The 26,777-nt window shown below is 31.2% G+C and overlaps 1 protein-coding gene across 1 annotated transcript; it reads right to left on the bottom strand.

Annotated features, from left to right (window-relative positions):
- Window positions 1-788: 788 nt before the first annotated feature.
- LOC129975541 (loricrin-like) lies at window positions 789-26,043 on the bottom strand. Its single transcript, XM_056088602.1, has 8 exons — window positions 25,969-26,043; window positions 22,943-23,164; window positions 21,047-21,125; window positions 17,481-17,525; window positions 1,360-2,155; window positions 989-1,314; window positions 863-945; window positions 789-807 (listed from the first exon to the last, which is right to left on the bottom strand). The coding sequence occupies exons 2-8, from the start codon at window positions 23,119-23,121 to the stop codon at window positions 789-791; spliced, it is 1,527 nt and encodes a 508-aa protein (XP_055944577.1). The 5' UTR covers window positions 23,122-23,164; window positions 25,969-26,043.
- Between the last annotated feature and the right edge of the window lie 734 nt (window positions 26,044-26,777).

Raw genomic sequence — 26,777 nt, 5'->3', positions numbered from 1 at the left:
AAGTGACTTGAAAGTCATGTTTTATTCTCAAAAAAACAAAACAAACAAAAAATATATATACATTTAAAAATCAGGCAGCTAGTTTAATGTGCATCTCATGCCAAAGCAGTCATATTTTGATTCAAAATGTGATTTGTAGCCGAATCCACTATCATTATGCCACGTACAGCGCTATATATTGAGACACATTGGAACTTTTTTATACGACTTGCGATTTCTTTTTTTTTCAAGTATATTAAATTCAAATTTGAAGTCAATCTGACCTGCGACTCTTTTTTGCAGCATATTTAAATTCGGAACTTTAATTATAATCAACCTATAATTGGTTTCATTTATCATATACTAATTAAACAAATAAACTCACAAATACATCTACAAATACTTCATCTTTACTATTAGAAATAAAATAATTAAATTATCAATGTTAAAAGAACTACCGATCATGTCCTACCTCAGAGAAGATTAATGTTTTTCATCATCTTCCTCAATACGATTTACCACTACCGCTTAATCCAGCACTTCCACTGCTTCCTCCTTTAATTGAACCTCCAATAGCTCCACTAGCACTGCCTCCTATACTTCCACTCCCTGCAGCACCTGCTGAACCAGCAATGCCAACACTACATCCAGGTGATCTGCATTCTATTCCTCCACCTGAACCAGCACTGCAGTTAGGTCCGCGACATTCAATGGCCCCTGCAACCCCAGCACTGGCACCACAATTAGGTCCGCGACATTCAATACCACCTGCAGCACCAGCACCTTCACCACAATTAGGTCCGCGACATTCAATACCACCTGCTGCACCTGCGCCACAATTAGGTCCGCGACATTCAATACCTCCTGCAGCACCAGCACCGGCACCACAATTAGGACCGCGACATTCAATGCCACCAGCAGCACCAGCACCGGCACCACAATTAGGACCGCGACATTCAATGACATCTGCAGCACCACAATTAGAACCGCGACATTCAATACCACCTGCAGCACCAGCACCGGCACCACAATTAGGACCGCGACATTCAATGACATCTGCAGCACCACAATTAGGACCGCGACATTCAATACCACCTGAAGCACCAGCACCGGCACCACAATTTGGTCCGCGACATTCAATACCTCCTGCTGCACCGGCACCACAATTAGGTCTGCGACATTCAATACCTCCTGCTGCACCTGCACCACAATTAGGTCCTCGACATTCAATACCTCCTGCAGCACCAGCACCGTAACCACAATTAGGACCGCGACATTCAATGCCACCAGCAGCACCAGCACCGGCACCACAATTAGGTCCGCGACATTCAATACCTCCTGCCGTACCTGCGCCACAATTAGGTCCGCGACATTCAATACCTCCTGCAGCACCAGCACCGGCGCCACAATTTGGACCGCGACATTCAATACCACCTGCAGCACCACAATTTGGACCGCGACATTCAATGCCACCTGCAGCACCAGCACCGGCACCGCAATTAGGACCGCGACATTCAATACCACCTGCAGCACCAGCACCGTCACCACAATTAGGACCGCGACATTCAATGCCACCAGCAGCACCAGCACCGGCACCACAATTAGGACCGCGACATTCAATGCCACCTGCAGCACCAGCACCTTCACCACAATTAGGTCCGCGACATTCAATACCTCCTGCTGCACCTGCGCCACAATTAGGTCGGCGACATTCAATACCTCCTGCAGCGCCAGCACCGGCACCACAATTTGGACCGCGACATTCAATACCACCTGCAGCACCACAATTTGGACCGCGACATTCAATGCCACCTGCAGCACCAGCACCGGCACCGCAATTAGGACCGCGACATTCAATGCCACCTGCAGCACCAGCACCGGCACCACAATTAGGACCGCGACATTCAATGCCACCAGCAGCACCAGCACCGGCACCACAATTAGGTCCGCGACATTCAATACCTCCTGCTGCACCTGCGCCACAATTAGGTCCACGACATTCAATACCTCCTGCAGCACCAATTGCTCCTGCAGCTCCACCTTTGCCGGCTAATCCAAGCCCTCCTCCCCCGGCAATACTGCCACTGATTGCACCACTTCCGCTAGCACTGCCACGTCCTCTAAATTGTCCAGCTGTCAGATTTGATACAGTGAGCAGTAGGAAAATGCTGCAAATCTAGAAAGAAATAGAGAAAAACTTTGAGAAGATGACAAATAATCTTTTTTTTTTTTAAATCATGCATCAAAAATGGAAAAAAAAGTAATTTTTTATTCTTTTTAAATTTTCACATATATTTCTCCCAATATTTTTTAAGAAATAAAGCATTATTACTTATTCAATAGGTGTAAAGCTAGTATGATTGAGAACTTATCAAGGACGTTTCCTTCAGGTGCTCTTCTATTCTTAAAAATTCTTGCAGTGCTTTTGATGTTTTTCTACTAATAGTTAAGAAAAAGCGCGAAATATTCATAAAAAGTCATTTACTAACTAATAAAATGTTAATAGGCCGGGATTTTAATTATAAATCAATTTTCAAGAAAAGAATTGAAGGATTTCTAGCTTTCTAAACTAATATTTTTTGGAGAAAACTGATATTTTTATTTATTTAATTATTAATTTCACTGTTTGCTGTTCGCTTTCTTTCACTTTATTTTCTTACTAAATCTGTAGGATTTTTTTTTGTACTTTTCAAAATTATGTATTTAGGTATTACTTTTTGTACTGGTGACTCAATCTTCAAAAAGGAGAGGGTTGTTAGAACCACAGACGCATTTCCGATGCAGTATTTTTAGCCAGAGCCGAGAAAACCACGGGTGTATATGGTGGAGGATCATTACAAAAATCTATGTGTAAAATATGGAGTCCCCAAAGAATTTTCGCACGCTGTCTAATAAAGCTGTTATCCCCATCTCCCAAATTGTCGACGAGGGGTGAGACAACGAATACGAATCATAATCAATCATAACGAAAAACAGATTGGTTTGAATACAGTTTTTTTTTACTGAATCTACCAGCAATCTTTGATGATTAATCCTTGATATGCGGCTAAAACACAAGTATCCGAGAATCGAATATGTGTTTTAAAGTAACCTTTTTCTCAACGATTAGAAACCAAACTTTTGCACAGAACTACAGCTGTAGTCATATGATCACATACTAAATTTCATTTAAGTCATTGCATCAAACATTTATTAAGCTATTTAGTCGCCGGCGTTCTGGCATAGGCGTCCTTCCCTGTGATCTGGGCGTGCCGGTTCGGGCATAGTTTTTCTTCATCTGAGTTCTATCTGTGAGGTGTGTGAATGTGCCCCCCTTGTGAAAAGGGGTTGTGCAAGCGGATGTATGAGCGTCATCTTCCTATGAGCTAGAAGTCAGACTTCTATCATCGGGTGTTCAGGGGTCTTTACCCTCAGAAGCTACAGCACTCTCTTTCTGTAGTAACGCAGACACGGCATCATCATCATAATCTTAAATTATTAAGTCATTATATGAGAAAATCCAAATGTCGGCGTCCTGGCCTAGGGATAGCGCATCTTCCCCGTATCTAGGCGTTCCGGGTTCTTCTCTTCCTTGAGTTCTCTCTGTGAGGTGCGTGAATGAGCCCCCTTGTAAAAAGGGTTTGTGCAAGCGAGTGTGTGTGCTATCTTAATTTGAGCTAGAAGTCAGACTTCTGCCCTCGGGTGTTCAGGGGTCTTTATCTTCAGAAGCTACTGCGCAAAAATTTGGCTTAAAATAGTCACACAACAACAAAAAAAAATCCAAATCGATTGTCAACCAACCTTTTGACAGATTTTGTTCAAAATCTAAATAAATGCACCAGATTTTATCTACTTCTCTTTACGTTTTATAATTATCAAGTTCCTTTGTACTCGAACAGATCCACAGACAGACTTTCCGTCAATGGATTTTGCTCAAAAGTTGGTAGAAACCTACAAATTCGGTGTAAACATACACCAGATTTCAGCCATCTAGATCAGAACGTTTCTGAGTCATCCTGTTCACAGACAGGCATAATTTCAAAAACGAGCTCATCAGACTCAGGGAAAAAAGAAACATGAAGATCGATCAAAAACTTAAACTCGAACTTTTTTGATTCTCACAATACTTTCTCTTCGTATAGTTCATATATGAAGAAGTGAAAAGGGGGAAAAAAACTATAATCTTCCATCATGGGGGGGGGCAGATATTGACAACATTTTTAAAAGCTAATGTGCCAACTGACGACTTTTAAATTCATATGCATTTTTACATTTCTATAATTAGTAATGCGTCCCATATTTTATAACACTAAAATTAAAAAGTCAATTTTTTTAAATTTTCAATTTTTTTTCCAAATTTTTTGAAAAATGAAAGATTTATTAAATATAATACTAAGAAACGATACTTAAATGCATCATTTCAAATGACACAGTGCTTTGAAAATGAAATTTAAAATTTCTGTAGTAAGAAATGCGACACATTATTACAACAGTCAAGTGCAACATTGAATATTAGAATTTAATATTTATTTGACTGATTCTAAAATGATATTTTGACTATTCATCGCTTTAAGTCAATGCCATCTTGACTTTATTTCGCTAAATAAAAGTAATTTAATGACGCAGTCGTATCTATATTTTAAAAATATTTGCTTGCATCAATAATCAAAAATATTTTTTTATGTTATATATAAAATAATGAAGAAAAATTACTGCTTCGAACATTTATAATCAAAGTAAGTTATTAGTAAGTTAAAGTAAGTTATTTACAAAAATTTATAAACATTATTTGCAAACATTTATAATCAAAGTACGTCATTAGTAAGTTAAAGTAAGTTATTTACAAAAATTTATAAACATTATTTACAAACATTTATAATCAAAGTAAGTTATTAGTAAGTTAAAGTAAGTTATTTACAAAAAAAGCATTTTTTTTTTGTAATTGTAGTAAATGCTGTTTTAAGTGGTTAGTGTTAGAATGCGCTTTATATTATTTAAATCCCCAGTCTTTCTGTTTCATGTTTTATTTACGCAAAAAAAGAAGAAAAAGTTTTAGTGCGACCACTATATCGTTTGATGTTATCAGATTTGAATTAGAAAATTGCAAATCCCTTATTTTCAGTCAGCTTTCAGCTTTAAAATTCCGCGTGCAGCATTATTCAGCAATTATATTTAAAAACAAGATTTGTACAAACAATATATAAGTTGACTTTTAGGGAATTATTGTGGATAAGCAACAACTAAGAAATTTCTTAATTATTTTTGAAATGAAATATAAATAGCCCTTAGATAAATATTTACATTTTTTTTTCATTAATGGGATCAAAATATTGTTGCTAATATCCAATTAAATTACTACTATCAATCAAGTGTTTTTATAAATGTTTTCAAGTCCCGAAATAATAGCATTAAGCAACAGTTACTGTACTAATATTTTTTTTTGATTAAATATTTTTAAAATTTTTGGAAAGAAAAAATAGGCTTCTACTCTAGTATCAAATCTATCTTCAAGATAAGTTATATGTGCATTAATATTATAAACATTTTTCAGAATTTAGTAGATAGAAAAAAAAAAAAAAAAAACTGTCGAAATAAAAACACAATGAATTCTCGTGAAATGGATTTCCTTATAATTTTTGAAAATTTGTGTCTTGTTCTCAAACAATACGATAAATAAATTTAACGTCATCATATTTGAAATTTTATTTAGAAAAATAATTGCATGTAAATAGTTTATATGTAAACTGCTTTTCATACATAAATTAAATTAACAGGTGTATAATATATAAACTATAGTTTATATACGAATTGTGGCGAAGCTTTATAAGCCAGATAACAGCAACGAGACGTGGGTAATTACTTTTGTCTTGTGGTTTGTTACTCGGCTACGAACCCAAACATTGTGAGTTCGGTCCTCGGTATAACCAAATAGCAATGTTGGCGACCTAGGACGCTGAAAAGAAACGCAACCTTCGTACAGATATTGTGGCGCCCTCTACTTGAAGAAAAAATAATAATGACAATAATAATAATGAAATTGGCATCTATAAAAAAGTAATATCTAATGACCAATCAGCACAGTAATAAATTACAGTTTTCTTTCAACTAATATAAGTTCGCCTGATAATGTACTAAAAACCTTTTTAACGAATTCGGTTATGAGGATTCATAGTTTCGGTTAATATTTCCAATAACCGAAATGCATCTAACCATGTACAGAGGCAAGAGAGTTGTGTTTTCCAGAAGAAATCCCAAACAAAGAAATTGTAGAAACAATGATGTAATCAAATGCTGATTTGATCGAAAAGCTCATAGCAGATGACGTGGACAAAACAGAAATAACTGACGATTGCTTTAGAATACAAGAGATAAGCTTGAGTTAACAGTCAGTAATCTATTACAATATTTAAGCGCTTTTTTTTTATTTAATGTGAAAATTAAAAGTATCTAGTGTACTAAATATGGGTTACTGAATGTAGTGTATTAATATGTTTTTGAAACAACACAGGAACAACAATATATTATTGTTTTAGATTGTTCTATCATTAATTACTCCAACTCCTTTCAAATATGCATAAATGTGCTGTTTAAATAACTTATTATGAAACATTACTTTTAACCAATTAAAAAAAGTTATCATGAATCACAAAATGTAAATAATTAAGGGCCATAACCGGCCACAGTACAACCCTTCCCTAAGGAAGTATTCCCCGTCGTCGAGGGAAGGAAAAAGACCCCCCCCCCTTTTCAGGTACCCTCCAGGGTGGCGAGATCCAACCACCATGCCGGAAGCATCATATCCTCATATCGAGGTGCCCCCTAGGGCAATAATTTACAGATAGAAGTAACAGTTTTATCAAGAGGTTTCTAAGAAAATAGTTTATTTTAAGTTTTCTGAGGACATTCTGAGAACACTAAAAAACATGTTCACAATCTTCAAAATCTATTGAATTCACCATCTCGTAGTAACATTCATTCACAAAAAAACATTTTGTTGTCGTGAGTACTTTTGCTTTATTGAAAGAGACGGTCAATTTCTTAAATGTAAATACATATGTGAGTGTTTCGGATAATATTTGTCTTCTAATAAAATAAGGGCTCATCATGATATATGGTATCTAACCAAAAAAAAAAAAATGCTTGAAATTATAAAATATAAATGCATTAAATGCTTTACATGCAGTAAATAAAATTAAATTCAAACGTCTATAACAATATTTCATCAGGGTGAGATAATAGTGCTTCAGAAAAAAAAACTTTAATGCCTACATGTAAATGTTGATTGAACAATCAAAATTAAATGAAATGAAGTAATATTATTTTACTGTCTATATTAATCTATATATATAAAATGCTAACGTATGTGGCAGAGAAATCGAGCTTTTTACTAATTGTCGAATGGCAGCAGTCAAATATAAACAAAATATCATACAAATTTCAGACTGCTTCAGTCACTGAATCTTTTTGCAGCTGTACTGATTAAAACGCTTCGCTTAGCTAATTAATGGAGGTGTAAAATATTATTAGAAGTGTTTTGAAGATGCTTCGCCATGTCACCAAAGAGGAAATTCAGTCAGAGGAAAGAATATACAAAAAAAAAAAAAAAAGTGCAAATATAGGCTTAACCATTGCCAGATAAATAATCGTGGTAAGAATTAAGGTTAATGAATGGTTTATCGCCAAGTATGTCAAAATTCTGTCAATCATCTTAAAACTTTCTAGAAATCTGTAATCCTGGATATATACTAGAAATGTTAACAAATGGTTTTTAAAGTAGCAATTAAAATTTGCCACGATTATATTCGGCGAGAAATCGCTCAAAAATTTTTCCAATTTCGGAGTCGTATATTACTCTTAAGTCTAACCGTAACTGTTATGAATCTCCTATGGCAACTGATACTTATATCTTCCCAAACAATAATCTTATAAAAAAGCTTTATGTATTGTCTTAAGATATAAAAAAGATACTTTTTTAATGATATAAATTTCCTTTTCGTACAATTTTTCATTTAACTTCAAGAATATTTTTATTTCCATTTGGTATACTATATGGAACAATCTTTTTAAATGTTATGATGGAATTCAAGCTCTCCATCAAAAATTCAAGCATGTGCTTTTTTCAATCATTAAATCCATAGTAGGAATTTTATTTCTGCTTTTATTTCGTAATTTATATGCTTTGTAAATTGCAGTAAGTTGTTTTAATTGAATTTGTGTGTTTTAGTCGTACCAAATTATAAGGGGAAATTTCTTTAAAGAAATGTACCCTAAACTAATAATTTAACAGTCTAAAAAGTTAATAATCTAGATGAACAAACTGGTCGCCAAAGGCGGCTAGAATTCCATATTAAATAATGTTTCATGAAATAAAACCAAAATTTGATGAAATAATTTTCAAAATGAAGTTTATTAAAAAAATTTCTATTCTGAAGAGTGCAATTTGCTTACTACATGTAAAATTTAAAATTTTTACTGTTACCCACTATGTCTCATGTACAGAAAACATTCTATTGTAATACTATTAAAGTGTTATTACTTTAAGTAAGGTAAGGGTTGAATTCACTCTTGATGAATTTAATGCCGCAGTTCTCAATTTTTTAATTTATTTGCATTAAAAAATTACTGAAATAGTTCCTTACCCAAATCTCCATATTTTTCATCACTAACGAAACTTCAGAGCGACTTTATGACTTTATACATTGAAAGAGAAATTGCATACAAATTTATAACAACAGCTGCTTACGCAATAGTTACACGCATCGGGAAAATGCAATTCCTTTATATGATTGTGTAATCCATAGCAGTACTTTAAATAATAACTATTTTTAATCTTACAATGCAATTTCCGAAAAAAGTGTTTTATTTTTTAAATAACATTCAAGCATGAATTGCCGCAGATTTCTTTAATTAAAAAAAGTAACAAAATATTTATAATTTTAGTCGATAAAATTTTTATTACAGTATGTTTTTCAATAAATTTCCCATGCGATAGAAGATCTTACACAATTATGGCATTATTCCAGGAATAGCATTCAAGAAGAAATTGTAATTTCGCAAAGTCAACTTAATTATACTTAATGATAAAACTATATTTAGAAAGCACAATGAAAAGGAATACTTAGTATCTAAAATATTCAACATCTTAAAATCACTATTCTACAAAATAATAATGTTATGTTACTTAATATTACGTTAAATAAAAATCACTGTGGATTTGTAGGCAGTTTACATCTCTACTTAAATTCCACCGATTTTAACTAAATTTTGTGCATTTATTATTTAATTTAAGAGAAAGAATAACTCGCCTTTCTAAAAACAGAATTTAATTAAATATTTGATTTATTAGAGTTTAACCAAACTTTTTCTGTATTAATAATTTCGGAGCAAATTATTCCACGAAAATGCTTTATATCGACATTAAATTAGAAAATATTTTTTTATATTAATTTCATTTCTGTGAAATATTTCTTTCAGTTTTTATTATTTTTTTCACAATTTAATATTTGAATAGATGCAGACGATTTTAAAATAAAAAAGAATTAAAATATTCTATTGTTAGGCAATAGTGAGACTTTAAACTATTCTATTTTTATTATTATTTTTTTTAATATTTATGCTTTTTTTTTTATAAAAGCTCTTTTCAAATTTATCAGTTATATTTTTGTTGTGAACTTTCTAAGTTGCAAAAAGGTAAGTAATATTATAATTTAAAAAAAAGTACAGAATCTTGAGTAGTGAGAAATTTGGAATAACGATGAAATGATGATTAAAATAAAATATACTTTGGCTCAAACAATTAAGAGTACACCTTACATTTACTTGATAAATCCGACTTTCATTATAAATAGCACATTAATGATAAATGCAAACATATTTTTATTATTACACATGACAAATGGTTTATTTTAAAGTAAAAATAAAGAATACCAACGAAAAACTTCCAAACTTAAAAGTTTCAGAAGCATTTTAAATAAACATACACAGATGATTGCCTCAAAAAATTGAGAATACACCAATGAAATTTTTGTAATATCTCGCATAGAAAGAATGTGTTAGTATTTAGTTCCATGTCCTTTGGCTTTTGTAATGATCTCTAAACTTCGTGGTACCGATTCGACCAATTTTTTTGGAATCTGAAAATATTTTGCCCCATTCTTCTTACAACACTTGTTTTAAATGGGTTTTGTTTCTAATTTTGTGTTTTTGCACCATTGTTTCGAGTGTGACTATCAGATATTCAACGGCATTGATATCGGCAGGACTATGGTAGTATGTGTCACTGCTGTTTACAATGAAAAAGACACCACATATTGACATTACGTGCATTATGTTTGGGGTCGTTGTCCTGCTAGGAAATGAAATGTTCATCTAAACCAAATTTTTAGTGTTTTCCTTTAGATTGTTGTGACCGTACGGTTTATCCAACTTGCTTCAGAAATCATAGGCAGATAGTATCAAATCATAGGCAGATAGTATCAAATCATAGGCAGATAGTATCAAATCATAGGCAGAAGTGTAAGTGCTGAAACTGTGTGAAATGTAATTAGACAAGCTGGATATAAAAGTCGAATTGTTAGAGAGAAGCCATTCATCAGCTTGCAAATTCAGAAAAAGCGTTTGAAGTTTGCAAAAATTCATGAGTTGACGACCAATAACTTTTGGAAGAAAGTTATATTTAGTAATGAAAGAAAATTCAACATTTTTAGCAGTGACAGTCGTCGTACCGGATGGAGAAAACCTAATACTGCTTTGGATCCAAAAAAGTTACGTCGTACAATTAAACATGGTGGTGACTCCGTTATGATTTGGGGTTGTATGGTTTCATCCGAGGTAGGAAATTTAGTTCTTATAGATGGCATTATAAACCTTATGGTTTGCATGGATATACTTTGCTGCAATCTAAAGGGACGGGAAAATTTGGGTTTAGATGGAAATATTATTTTCCAGCAGGACAACGACTCCAAACACGTCACGTAACGTCAAAATGTGATGTCTTTTTCATTATAAACAGCAGTTACACACACTACTGCAGTCTGCCGATATCAATGGCATTGAATATCTGTTGGCCACACTCGAAACAGTGATCCAAAAACACAAAAGTAGGAACAAAACCCATTTATAACAAGTGTTGCAAGAAGAATGGGGTAAAATATTTTCAGATTCCCTTAAATATTGGTCGAATCGGTACTACCACATTTAGAGATTATTACAAATGCCAAAGGACATGGAACTAAATAATAACACATTCTTTCTATGTGAGATATTACAAAAATTTCATTGGTGTATTCTTAATTTTTTGATGCAAACATCTGCGTATGTTTATTTAAAATGCTTCTGAAACTTTTCAATTTCGAAGTTTTTCGTTGGTTATTCTTTATTTTTACTTTAAAATAAACCATTTGTTATGTGTAATAATAAAAACACGTTCGCACTTCTCGGTTATGTGTTATTTATACTGAAAGTCGGATTTATCAAGTAAAAGTAAGGTGTACTCTCAATTGTTTGAGCTACTGTATGTCCAAATGAACAGAATTCTGAAAGAGTAATTTCTGGAATTTAAAAGCAGACGACTAACAAGTTAGAACAGAACAACTACCAGTTTGTTTTATTTTGTGTTTTTCAGTAATGCGAAATTAACGATTTAATTGCATCGAATATTTCTTTTAAATTTTACTTAAACTTCAGTATCTCTGAATGATGTATTTATAGAGCAAATATTAATAACTAATGGAGAAAATTAAATTTTGAAAAAATCATCCAGTTCAAATGATATTTACATTTTAGTTTAAAAAATGTTTCAGATGATAAAAGAAATTTGCTTATTAAAACATTTTATGCAAAAGTATCTTTTTCATCAAAAGCGTTATGTAGACAATAAAGTATTTTAATCTCGATAAGTATAGAGTATATTAATTAGTATTATAAAAAATTTAGATCATAAATTAAAGAAACAGATTAATTTCTAAAATTTTCATTGATCTTATATGACATAAAGTGGTTGAAATATAATATATTGTTACGAATCTGTAATGCTGCTTCCCAGCATAGTTGGTTCCACCATCGGAAAGAATGTTTTACAGTCATCGGTATTGGACGTAGTCCAGTGTCGCGTCGGAGGGTCCCGGAGCTTGGCGACCATTTAGCGACTTGGCGACGAATTTGGCGACTTTGGTGCCAAAATAGATTATACCCGAAACATCGAAAATTTTCTCGATCCGTCCAATAGGAACGGAGATACGCCTCGAACGTTCCTGATTGGTTGAGAGGCGTCTAGCCCCGCCTCCTGAGACCTATAAAAGGAAGCGGCCGCAGCTACTAGGGCAGAGTAGTCGGAATCGACAGAAAGAGCTGGCCTTCCAGAGATTAGTGGAGCAGCGACGAAGTCAAGTGAGTGCTGAATTAAGTTGTGCGCTACGGTCTGCATTAGAGTCTGTTGTCTGCACGTCTCGGCTGAAGATAATTGTGTGCTGTATATAGTTGTCGTCTTTGTGTTGTCCTGTGTGTCTTCATGTAAATAAACGTCGTTGTTTCATTTTCTACTGCCGCCTGCTGATTGAGTGTTCTCAACACCACATCACTTCCACTATCCAAACGAACCCGGAAATTTCGTAACAATATAATCATATGCAATAAATATTTTAAAAACGCCGCGAAGCTAATGAATCCATGTGCTAATATAATTTGGATAAATTGGATTACATATTACAAAGTATAAAATTAAAATAAATAAATAATATTAAATTAAATAAAAAAAATTTAAAAAGTGATAAGAATTTTTTTTAATAAGAATGCGTTGTAAAAAGATATACTTATTTATTAAAAACTAATCTTTTATTTAGGATATTTTGTTGCTTTTCAACGTTTTTATGCCAATAATCTACAGAAAAATTTGTGGCCAGAATTTCACATTAAAATACAGAGAATGTGCCAAGCGTAGAATTTTATGCTTTTAAGGATAAATTTTCCTTTAATGATAATTTCAACTAACAATAAAGGAGAAAGTGTTTGTGCGTGTGTTTGTGGATTTGTTGGGTGTAAAAATTTCTACAGGATAGTGATAATGATTTGATACTGATTCGTATATACAGTGGCTCAAACAATTAAGCGAACACCTTATCTTTACTTGATAAATCCCACTTCCAATATAAATAACACAATACTGAGAAGTGAAAACATCTTTTTATTTTTACCCATAACAAGTAGTTTAATTTAGAGTAAAAATAAAGAAAAATCAACTAAAAACTTCTAAATTGAAAAGTTTCAGAAGCATTTTAAATAAACATACTCATAGTTTTGCCTCAAAAATTTGGGAGTACACCAATGAAAATTTTGCACTATCCCCCATAGAAACAAAGTGTCACTGTTAAGTTGCATGTCTTTTGGCTCTTATAATGGCCTCTGAACGTCATGGTACCGATTTAACCCATTTTTGGCGGTATCGGAAGATATTTTATCCCATCTTTCCTGCAACACTTGTTTTAAATGGATTTTGTTTCTAATTTTGTGTTTTTAAACCACTTTTTCGAGTATGGCCCACGAATATTCAATGGCATTGATCTCGGGGTACTGTGGTGGTGTGTGTAACTGCTGTTTACAATGAAAAAGACATATTTTGACGTTACGTGCATTCTGTTTGGGGTCGTTCTCCCGCTGAAAAATGGAATTTCTATCTAAACCCAAATTTTTAACACTTTCCTTTAGATTATTGCGACCATATGGTTCTTCCAACTTGCTGCTTACACTTCTCAAGTCATAGGCAGAAGTGTAAGTGCTGAAACTGTGCGAAATGCCATTAGACAAGCTGGATATAAAAGTCGCATAGAAACCGTTCATGAGCTTGCAAATTCATATAAAGCATTTAAAGTTTGCAAAAACTCATCATTTGAAGACCAATAACTTTTGAAAGAAAGTTATATTTAGTAATGAAAGAAAACTCAAAATTTCTGGCAGTGACAGCCATCGTACTGTATGGAGAAAGTCTAATATTGTTTTGGATCAGAAAATTTTTCGTCCTACAGGTAAACATGGTAGTGACTAAGTCATGATTTCAGGTTGCATGGCTTCATCCGGGGTAGGAAATTTAATTCTTATAGATGGCATTATAAACCATATGGTTTACTTTTTCGGATATTTTGTCTTTACGAGCAATCTAAAGGAAAGTGCTAAAAATTTGGGTTTAGATGAAAATTTCATTTTTCAGTAGGACAACGACCCCAAACAGAATGCTCGTAAAGACAAAATACGGTGTCTTTTTCATTGTAAACAGCAGTTACAGACACTACCATAGTACACCGACATCAATGGCATAAAATATTCGTGAGCCATACTCGAAAAAGTGGTTCAAAAACACAAAATTAAAAACAAAACCAATTTAAAACAAGTGTTGCAAGAAAAATGATATAAAATATTTTCAGATAAAACCAAAAATTGGTCGAATCGGTACCATGACGTTAAGATGCCATTATAAGAGCCAAAAGACGTGTAACTTAACAGTGGCACTTTGTTTCTATGGGAGATATTGTAGAAATTTCATTATTGTACTCTCAATTTTTTGTGGCAAAAATCTGAGTATGTTTATTTAAAATGCTTCTGAAATTTTTCTTTTTAGAAGTTTTTCGTTGATTTTTCTTTATGTTTACTCTAAATTAAATCATTTGTTATGTGTAAAAATAAAAACATGTTTGCTCTTTTCAATAATACGTTATTTATATTGAAAGTCGGATTTATCAAATAAAAGTAAGATGGACTCTCAATTTTTTGAGCCACTGTAAATGAAAACAAGAAAACTGACCCGACGGATATAAAAACAAGCAAAAAAAAAAAAAAACATGATACGGAAAGAGGAATCTAAATGTGGTAAATTTGACAGTTTTCAGCAACAACTACAATTGCAACACAGAGACTATGGAGATGGAGTAAGTAACATGTCAAATCATCCACGGTTGCAGAAGGTGTATATTTGATCGATTATTTGACATAGTCAAGAAACAGGCATATTTTGCACGATTTTGTTGAAGATACCACAATCAATAAGCATTATTCAATCATCCGAGAGACTGGTTAAAATCACGGTGGTCAGGAAAATGTGATAAATTTGCAGAGCACCAATTTGACTTAATCAGAATTGTTTCGGTGGTTAATGATAGTCTATGATTGTTATATATATATATATATATATATATATATATATATATATATATATATATATATATATATATATATATATATATATATATATATATATATATATATATATATATATATATATATATATATATATATATAAGATGAAAGTTATACTACTATATCCTATTCATTAGTAGATGTATTTAGAGCTGCATAAATCTCAGAGAAAAATTAGTTGAATTTGCGATATATATATAACATATTTTTGGTTTAAGTAGAATGCAGGTTCGAAGCAGTGAAGAGACTTGGTATTTTTAATTCCGTTTTCTTCTCTCTCGGGAGACAAACATGATTATTTACAAAAAGAAAAACAGAAGTAAAAAAGAGACGAACAAATGATCACTAGTCTCATATAACATAGGATTTCTGGCCAGGAGCCAATTCAATATACGTGTGACCTTTAACACCTTTTGAAGGGTACAGAAGATATCATTTTCATTTGATACGTAGTACTGCCGGCGCATTATTTTTACAAAGGGATTAATTAGACCGAAAGTGGAATTGGATCAAGAAATAAGAGAATATTTTAGAATGAAGTTACGATGGGCTATAAATTAAGATAAAGTTTTGGAAATTAATTTGGATTAAATTAAGAGTTTAAAATATCATTACACACACACACACACACACACACACACACACACACACACACACACACACACACACACACACACACACACACACATATATATATGTATATATATATTGATTAATTGAGAATAAATCTGATGATAGATCTTTTTACAAAAAAAGCGCTTTTATATTTTAAATGAAAAACTAAAATGAAACGACAGATTGAGTAAAAAAGAAAACAATTTGCTAAAACGAAAAAATACCATTAAAATTTTTTTTTTAAAATTATTTATATTTAAGAAATCATAATTTTTTTAAAGTAATCAAGTATTATTATTCCATTTGGTTTTAAACATGCATAAAAATGACCTCATGAAATAGCTTTAGCATATAATTCTGATATCATACAATATCATTTTCTATCTATCTCTTGTATATTTTTATCCAGTATAATATCATTTTTCAAAATCACTCTGTTGTTGCGTGATTGTGTATCAGAACAAAGCCAATTTCTTTGACGGATTTTATTAAAATTTTAGTAAGTATCAGCAATTACAGTACCAAACTTTTTGTACTGTCATACAAGATAATTTTCGTCTTATTCGCATACAAATATACAGTTCCAGTACCAAAAATTAAAATTCGGTTGTCAAGAAGAAGAATTTATATTTTCATTTTCTCATGTACGTAGTATAAAAGGAGTATTGTAGACGTTAAAAAAATCGAGTCCGCCTGTCAAACTGTTCGAATATAAATTAATACAATAACTACAAAGCGAAAAAAACTTGATAAATAATATTCGGCACTCAGATTTAATGTCATTTGCGTAGACACGTATCAAATTTTGAGGCACATCCGACACGGGTTGACAGTATGTCTGTATTTTTGGAATCATGTAAATATGTAGTTAAAAAACGGAATGAGTGTTTACATTTTAGATGATACTTAAGTTAAATTTGATATATATTTTGGTATAGATTGTGCCTACAACTGTAGTTTTGTATTAAATTTTTGTTTCAATTGGTTGGGAAAATTGCGTCTAAAGTTTAAATTCGATTTTTTCCCAATAACATTAATTATTCGATTTAATAACATTGGTCAAAAATCTCGCCAATGATTAATATTTCGTGATTGTTGTACGTCCATACCAGACAAGGCCTTGCCTTGAATAACACTTTTATTAGAGAATATGCGTGAAAGTTTCAGGGAGACAATTGCTGCTGGTTGGATAACAAATTCTGAGTTAGTAAAGTACTGAGATAGAATTTCTGTTATAACTTATTATCATTATTATTATTTTGAATTATCATAGCGTCGTATGAAACAACGAGAAATAGAATGTAATTCAAATTCGAATTCTTACCGAAATAGACCTATTCGATATATATATATATATATATATATATATATATATATATATATATATATATATATATATATATATATATATATATATATATATATTTTATCCTACATTTAGAACCATAGATTGAAGTGCATTAAAAGGAAATTAATATTTTTTACATGTAAATATATTATTAACTTGTATTCACAATTCATATTACATAAACAGCGTTTTATTAAAATTAAATTGAAAAAATTCATATTTTTCATTATTAGATTAATGGTCTCTATCACTCTGAAGTCACTAGTTTAAATGAATGACAACAAAGAAATTGCTCAATCCCAAAATTTGAAGAAAAAGTTTTATTTCTAAAAGTGGAAAATAAGTTTCTTCAATCAGGTTACAGTTAAAAGCACACAGTTTTCAGAACCTTTCTTTTTCCAGAAGAGAAACCACATGTGACCTGGAAGAGAAATGAAAATATTTCAATTTAAGCTATTAAAAAAAAAATGAGTAAGTGAGTATGAATATATTCAGTTATCGTAAGGTTAAGATATCACAATGCTGGCAAAATATTTGCTCACAATATTCCGAAAACATTTCGTGATTTCTCAATGAAATTTCATTTCTACTTTCGTATTTCCATAAAATCATCATTAAGAGCAAAGATAAAATATTGTTATAAATCTGTAATGTTGTTTCCCAGCATGGTTATTTCAATCACTGGAAAGACCGTTTTAAAATCAGCTCTATGGGATACTGAACCACGACCTTCGTAGTACAAGGCCTCACAACTCCCAACGCTTTCAGCCCGTGACGTCATGAGGTTGGATGAATTCTGTAGAAAACGATTGTCGTTATCGTAGTGAAGAATGGGAAATGTGTTATTGGCTTTGTTTGAAAGTTTTCTGATCTTTTTGCATATTAATTTTAATTTATCGTAATGAAGATGCCTAGTGCGTGCTGTGTTCCCAATTGTAAAAGTAATTACACAAAAATAGCTCCAATGTTTCTGTATTTTCGTTTCCAAACGATGAAAACACTAGAAGAGCATGGATCTCTGCAATAAAGCGGGACGATTTCGTACCAACTAAATATAGTAAGGTAAGTTTGATTTTTTTGTACAATTTTTAGTTAATTAATTCTTTTGAAATGCGAAACATTTAAAATTATGTATAACTTCCATTTATCTCCTGTCATTTTTGTTTGCTCTACATTTAGTTGCTTATATGCTTCCAATTACTTTGGTATAGTTTGCTTGAACTAAATAAAAAACTTCTTTGTTTTATTGTTACTTCTCATAGTCTTTTGTTTATTTGTTCTTAATATTTAAAATGTTTTGTTTCTGTATCTTTTTAATTATACTTCATACATATTTTTTAAAATCTGATGTAGGCCTAATATTTGTTGCTAACATTTAGGTCTGTGCTAAACATTTTCAATAAAATCAGTTTTTAACAGTTAGAGAAGCGTTTAATACCAGTACAGGAGAACTTGTTCAAGTACCACTAGAGTGTAAAAGGCAATTTTTTTAGAAATTTTTAATAATTATCACCAAAATCTTACAAAGTACTTAAGTGATTTATTGTTATTATGTTCTTATAAAAAAGTTTAAAATCATCTAATGAATAATAAAACTTAATTTTTAATTATATATATCATGACTATAGATTGTAGCAGATTAAACTTATATTTTATTCTAAAATATTATGTAAAAAAGTTAGATATAGTTTTAAAAACAATATGAATTGCATGCTCATATAGGTTCAGAAAATGTAGTTTTTATTTGTTTATCTATAAATCATCAGATTATATATAAAACAATTAATATTTATTATTATTTTTAAATATCATTAGTTATACACAATCTTTAATTATAAATGAATGCAACTTTTACAGAATATCTGAAACTTTTTTTAAAAGTAATGAAAAGTTACTGTTTTTAAATCCATTTTTCATACCGTGTAAAATCAATTGATTAATTCATGTAGAATATTTTATTACTTGAATGGTAGTATAAATAATTACTATAGATATTCCAACATAATATTGAACTAGGTATTTATTTTGGATGAATGAATGTTTCTGCTGATTTTAAATTTTATTATTTAATACTCAACATGATTTTATTTAATGCTGTCCGACATACGTTTGCTTTTAGTTTATGTATTAAGAAAATATCTATTCTGTTTTTGATTTTAAGTTTTAATAAATTACTAATTTTTTTTATCTAAAGAATTCCACTTTTTTCTTCTTTTTTTCTAGGCTTGTACCTGATGCTGTACCTTCAATTTTCCCTAATTTGCCCTCATACTTTCCCTCAGAATCAAAAGCAAGAAGAGGAACTCCAATGGATAGGGCAACACATTAAAAAATGGGAAAAAAACTTAAAAGCAACTTTAAATAGCAGTCTCCAGGACATAGCAAAAGGAAAGGAGATAGAAAAAATCAACACTTTTTCTGATTTAATTTTAAAATTTTAAAACTTTAAATCAAATACATGGAGTATAATTCAAAAAGCAAACAAAATAATTTTTATTTGTCAAGGCACTTACTTTTAAGGTAAGCCCCCCCCCCTTTTTTTTAAGAAATTCTATTTCCTGCTACTGTTTTAGGGTGTTTTCAAATTTAATGAAAAAAAGGTTTTTTTTTTCAAATGTACAAAGGTATTCTGGCCTTTCCTACAACGAATTATTCCATAATTGTATCTTTTTACAAAATTTATTAAGCTAATACATAAAATATTTAAAAGGCCATTATGTTTTTAAGAGCTGAAAAATTGAAATAATGAGTTCAAGTGAAAGAAATTAAAAGGACTAAAAATCATACATTTTTAAGATGAAAAATATTTGTTACTTTAATGGGGTGTAAAGATTTGTAGATACGCATATTAAATATCTGATGTTGAAATGTAACAATTTATCCTTCCAGTTTAATTATCGCATTTTAAATCGCATCTATAGTTCAAAATTGGGACGATTTTCACTCATACCATTTTTCTTTTTGAAATGCATATTTTAGAAGATCAGGAAACATATTAATAAGAACCAAGAGTTTTTATACTGTTAACCAAATTTTCATACTGTTAGTTACACTGAAACTTGAAACAATCTCAAGTTTTATTAGCTCAAAAAGGATGAAAATTAACGTTATTCATAGTGTATTTTTTTCTGAAAATTTTCTATCAATAGATCTATTTAAAAAATTATTTAAATATTTTTTATTATATTTTATTATTTAAATAATTTTTTATTAAAAAAGGGATTCTGTTTAATATCTGTGTAGTTTACAAGTGGAAAGAAAAAGTAAAGTTACACTACCACGAAAATTTGACGATAAAGGAACCCGATATTTATGTTTTTAATAGCATTATGATATGGATTTGGTATCCATTAAAAATCCCCATGTACAAAATGCACAGAACACATGTTATATATTGAAAAAGATAAATTTCAGTGCCTGACAAATGGATCGAATCACAAAGGAGAAGCTATATCTAATGAATTTTAATTGATAATAAATACAACCATTAGCCAAAACGATCTAGCTGGTCTGAAAAGTCGATAAACAAGAATTATTATTTTGTGTCTACTTGATAGTATATAAAATATAATTTGATAACAAATTCTTTATGTGTTACATATTTTTATACGTATGAAATTATTTTATTAATATGCTAATTGATTGATTTCACATTAAAAGGAAAGAAATTGTTAAGGCATTATGAATAGAACGATTTTAAATTTAAACAATTGCAGAGTTAGAAAACTTCTTTAATTTTTACAAAATAATTATTATGTTAGATGCAATTTTGTCTCTAACAATAAAATATTTTCAGCTACACAAATTTTTAATCGTGAACTCTATATTTTTATTTGTAATTTCGTAGTAACTATAACAGACAGATAATATCAAAAACACTAAACAATAAAAAAAGCTGTGATTTTGAGAACATATATTTATTTTCTAAATTTGAATACTAACATTTTCAATTTTTTGTACAACCAATAACACCCACACAATTTTGAAGAGATTTCGTTTTTTTTTGAATAATACCGAGTACCTAAAAAAGAAAAGGAAACAATTTAATATGAATTAAAGAAAGGGAAGAGATTTTTTTTTAACTGAATGAAAGCGGTTAAATTATGTTACAGGCTTCCTGCGTTAAAAAAATAATTTTTTTTCTCGCGTATAATGTTCTCAATTTCAAAAAAATGTTTTTTTAAAACAAATTAACATTTCCTGCATTGCTTGACAACGATATATGTACTTATGAATGTATATCCGAAATAAGATTAATGGGAAAATAATAAGATGAGACTTCCAACAACAGATAGATAGAAATACATACAAAACAGCTAGCATTCTATAAAATTAATTTACATTTTCTATTTTTGCATATTTTTCAGATTTTACCAAAAGAATTTCGAATAAAAAACATTAAGAGGCATATATCTGGCATGAACTAATACAAATAATATAGTTTAAGAAACTACCTATTTTCACCCAAGGGACGACGTGAAATCTGTAATGGTAACCGCAAAAGCGAGCCCTGTCCCTTCTGCCCTAATTAATTGTCGCGGTAGCACTGAAGCGGGAACTATAACTGAATCCTAATGACCATCACCGGTAATGGCATTGTAGCGAATTAAGATGAGCGAGGATAGAACCTGGGACCTTGTGGTTCGCAGCCCAGTAACATGACCTCGATACAAAAGCAATTGCTCGGGTAGCGTAGCTGTTAACTGGCTTATAAGCTATTCACTACAGACTCTCTCTCCAGTGAGTCGGAGGTGAGACGAACGATATGGCTGTTGAGAGGTAATGAGAGCTGTTGATTCTAATGCGCCTGTACCCATTTGAGCAGCGCCAATCGTTATGGCGAGCGTTGTGTGTGTGAGTGATTGCTGATGCTGTTGCTGCGTCTTTGTGTTGCTACGTCAAGTGAATCTGACGACTTTGGTTTGCTGTGGGTAGATGGCGCCACAACAGCTGCACGAAGATAGAAGGCTCATCGTCCGAGGTCACCAATGTAGCGAATTGAGATGAGTGAGGATAGAACCTGGGACCTTGTGATTCGCAGCCTAGTAACATGACCACGATACAAAAGCAATTGCTCGGGTAGCGTAGCTGTTAACTGGCTTATAAGCTATTCACTTCAGCCTAACCACTCTCTTAGAAATGCATATATCGTCATCAAAGAGCAGATGATTCAATCTTAGACTTTTTTATCCGGTAAATACAAACTATTATACCGGAAGCTTGTCATCCTTATATTTGATACCCCCTGACTGAGATACTGAAATAGTAACGAAGATTTCCGGGTTGTAACGACGCTTAAGAAAGGAACTCGATGAGTAGTATATTATGTTTAACAGCAAAATGTAATGTATTAAATAAATTTTGCTATAATGCAATATTATTAAATTTGGTTATTTCATGATTAAAATATTATCTATAAAGCGAAATTTATTATAGTCACTTAATTCGGGAAATCTTTCATATTTTTCAATAAAATTTCATTCATCAATAATTTAGTGACATCTAAAATTAAACTGAATTTATAGTTTTAATAAATTCAACTTATTAAAATCATAAACGCAGTTTAAATTAATAATCTCAGTTAACTCAAAATATGTTACTACTTAAAATGAATTTTAATCTGTCTGAAAAAGAAACCAGTCAGTTAGTAAATACATATAAATCATAAATACCTCATAAAAGACGGGTATTTTACAATAATCAGTAAATATGTTTTCTTTAGATTAAATATCATTGTAAGAGCTAAAATAAAAATCAGATCATTTTTTCTGCAAATGAACTCATATTTAAATTCAGTATTAAAAACCTTAAATGACGATATTTTAGATACGTCCTTACCTCCTGACAAATTTCTCACAAAGGAATATATATGCCATATACTCCAGGTCGTCCCCTGGCACCACGAATATAACCTGAAGCGTGACCTCCCCTGATAGTTCCACCAATAGCTCCACCAATACTACCACCAATACTACCACCAATAACTCCACCAATACTACCACCGGTGATGGTTCCATTCACCGATTTTGAAAGGAAGAGAAGCACGAAGAGACTGCATACCTAGAAAAGATATAAGCAAAACTCTGTGGAAATAGCGTACACAATTGAAAGGAATTAATCTCTTCTATGTTCAGTTCAGTTATATTAACATTCCGTTTTAAAGGAACACTAGGGCTATTTTGGTATGAACCTAAAAATTTTGAATCGTGATCAGACAACAAGAATGACAGCTGAGCTGGTACCTCCCTCTCCAAACTTCCACGTCACACCAGCGGGAAAGTGCTTGACCCCGACTGATTTATCCTTTTCGTGACGGGCGTGTCATATATGCATCAACAGTGGACGTCTCCCACAGGCCGGGCGTACCGCCAGTGCATTTCTGGAAATTGAACTCATGGGACGGTGATGCATTTTAAACTGGGATAGTTTTTAATCATCACTATATTTATTTCAATTACTTTTTAAATAAATATAGTTTGGGTATCCGGATCTTCAATTTGCTCATATTCAACCTTACGTTGGTATTTCACTCATCAGCTGTTGCGAGGGAAGGCAGTAAGAGTAATATATACAGAGCTGGGTTGTGTAACTTTCCACTTCATAGAATCAGTCGCTTTTCTTCTTTTTCTTTCTATTTCTGTGTCTTTTCGGGTTTTACCGTCAGTTCTGTTATATTTTGTGAAGCTTTTGGATACATTTCTCTTATTGCTACGGAATATGATATAATTAAATTTAATATGACAAAATGAAGCGATTTGTCAGAGGAAGAATGTGCTCGTATCATGAATGAACTAATAATCTAAAAAGATTGAAAAAATGACGACATTAGGATTTAAAATTTATCTTTTGTGAATTTTTTTTTTTTCAAAGTTAGGCTTAGAGACGCCAAACATCTGTCCTTTGGGATCCTACCTCGTACACTCCGTCTCGTGCGTGCGTCTAGGATAGAGGACTCCCGTTCCGAAAGGGTTAAAGTGCACCCTTTCGGAACGGGAACCCGATTCCACCGACAAGCCCACTAACACGAGGGCTTGTCGGTGGAATCGGGTCTCGATCCTGAAAAACCTCCAGTTCCGAAGTCGAAACCTTGCCAGCAAACTATCATGGTCCTCTCTTCTCTGTATATATAACTCTTATCTGTATACCCCGCCTCCCACCACTCATTTTTGGTGACAGCCTTCTTTGAATGTAGAACATCGGAAGTTTTGTTGTCACATTTAAGTCACACTTATTTTTAAAAATAATTTACAGTTTTTTTTTTTAAATAAACTGATTTTTTGCTTTAATTACTCCGAAGAGCAATAAAGAAAAATGTGCATTTATCTCTCTATGTGTTGGCATTCTATAAGATCGTTTGACATCAAGCTACATATGTATCTTGGAAGATGAGAATTTGTATCTCGGAGCAATTTTTTCAAAAAAAGCTTTATTAATAAAAAAATTAAATGTAATTTTGTTAAACTTAAATTAAATTTTGGCGTTTTTCGCTATAATTTCCGAATGTATTACAGCACAAAAATGACTTATGTTCCATTTTAAAACTGAATATCTTATCTTTCTAATGATGTCATTTTATATTATGCAGTTTTTTTCTATTTTTAATAATTTCTTTACAAATATTTTAAACGCATTTTACAACACTATATTTCATTTTGAAGTGAAATTCAAACGGTTTCATTGTAGCGACTAATGTTTCTTCTTGTCCTTTTTCTATTGTAGATAATTAAGATATGAAATTACAACTTATTTGTCCACAGCAAGTGGCCTACTATCAAAAGTATGGTTTTAATATATTTTTCAAAATTTCTTGCGATTACATTGTACTTTTATAGTACAGTCATATGATTTAATTATTGATACTTTTAAAATTTGGTGCACTATTATTGATAAAGTAACAAATTAAAAAATAGTACTTCCTATATTTTTAATTACATTAAAATATAAAGAAATAAAATATTTAATTTCATTATTATTTAAAGTTGTTATGAAACAATTTTCTTAGATATGTTTGAGAAAAGGATTGGCCGTGTTATTCTGTCACTATTCTGATGCAGAAAGTTAAATTAAAGTATTTTAAAGCAATAAAATGATAAAAGAATTCAAGATAGAAAGTCATGAATCTTAAAATTCTAAAATCATTCATTATTTCATCTATTTTTAATATATGAAAACACAAGTTTTAAATAGCTAATATTCCCAATTTCGGTTTACGGCCAATTAATAAAAAATCGAAAGCATTTCAAAACCTAGTAACCAAACCAAACGTTTCCTTTGTTCATCAAATTATAGCTTCTAATGGGCATTTTAAAAATCTTAATTAGTGTCCCTAGTGGATGTTTTAAACAATAATTAATGCGTCCAGAAACGTTTCTCTTTTCAAAATGCAGGATTTTGAAACAAAGCCGAAGAGGAAGATATCAGTAAAAGCAAAATCATAGTTCTTTACTCTCAGCAAGTGCAGTAAATAAAATTCAAACAAAGCATCATCGTGTGTTTAAATCCCTCTAAAGGAATTCGAATGGAGTCTATATATTTTAAAGAACATTTTCTAAACATTTGAATTAGTAGAAGTAGTATCTGCACATTAGAGAAGAAATCCAGTGCATTCCACCATGCAATTTATTTTTGGATTCAAATGCAAAAGTTGGAAGATTCCCAAAACGTACCATAATAATCAAATGATATTAGTTTTCATACATCCTATGCATATTCATTCTTCAAAAATATTAAAATGTAATACTGTTCCAATGTTACTAGATTAGGAAACTAATAAGGAATAAATTCCTTCATAGTGAAAATATTATCGCGGTTTTTAATCTCTAAATCTGTTCATATTCAAAAGAATAAGTGAAATACTTTCTTACCAGAAATATCATACACTTCATAATGACCCAAAATTAACTGTGTCTTAACGGTTCTATTCACTGATAGAGAGTGATGCCACTCACATTTATAGTAAAAGTTAAATACGTAATATTGACAGTTGCCGCGAATCCGATTGTCTAAAAATCCAATTAAGTCCCGGAAAGTAAATAATCACACGATTTTGTTCATACAATTTTCAAAACAAGTGATTTTTGAAACAATGGAATGAATGTAATTCAACGGAACATTTTCTTTTTGCTTAGAAAAGAAAAATTTAGAATTTACATCACTTTTTAATTGAAATCTCTGTTTAATTATTTTTTCGGTAAACTGTGCATGTGATGAAAGTCTTGAAATACGATATAGAATTCTAAAAATAATTCTCAAGAGGATGAAAATACGACATGGAGTCTTTTTGATAAAAGTATTTATAAGAAAAAGAAAGATGTATTGCATAATAGATTGAATTAATTGATTTAACGGAAACGAATACAAAAATACCGAGAAGATTAACATGTAATAAGCGAGAAAATACGTTTTTCTATTTTAATTCGACTTTAATTATACGCGATACAATAAGAATTTACCAAAAAAATTCTACAATAATTAAATTTTGAATATTAGAGAAAAATATTTTTAAATTCAATTTTTATATTTTTTAGCATTTTTTACAGCCTCACATTGCAGAAACTACATGCATATATAATGAATATTCTAAAGAACATCATAAATGCAAATGTATAATAATATTAATTTCATTTAGATCAATTGGATTATTTTTTTTTTATAAAATAGATAATACCGCACG

Source organism: Argiope bruennichi, chromosome 7, assembly GCF_947563725.1.
Source record: "Argiope bruennichi chromosome 7, qqArgBrue1.1, whole genome shotgun sequence".
Lineage (NCBI taxonomy): Eukaryota > Metazoa > Arthropoda > Arachnida > Araneae > Araneidae > Argiope > Argiope bruennichi.
This window is presented reverse-complemented; position numbering and strand designations above follow the sequence as displayed.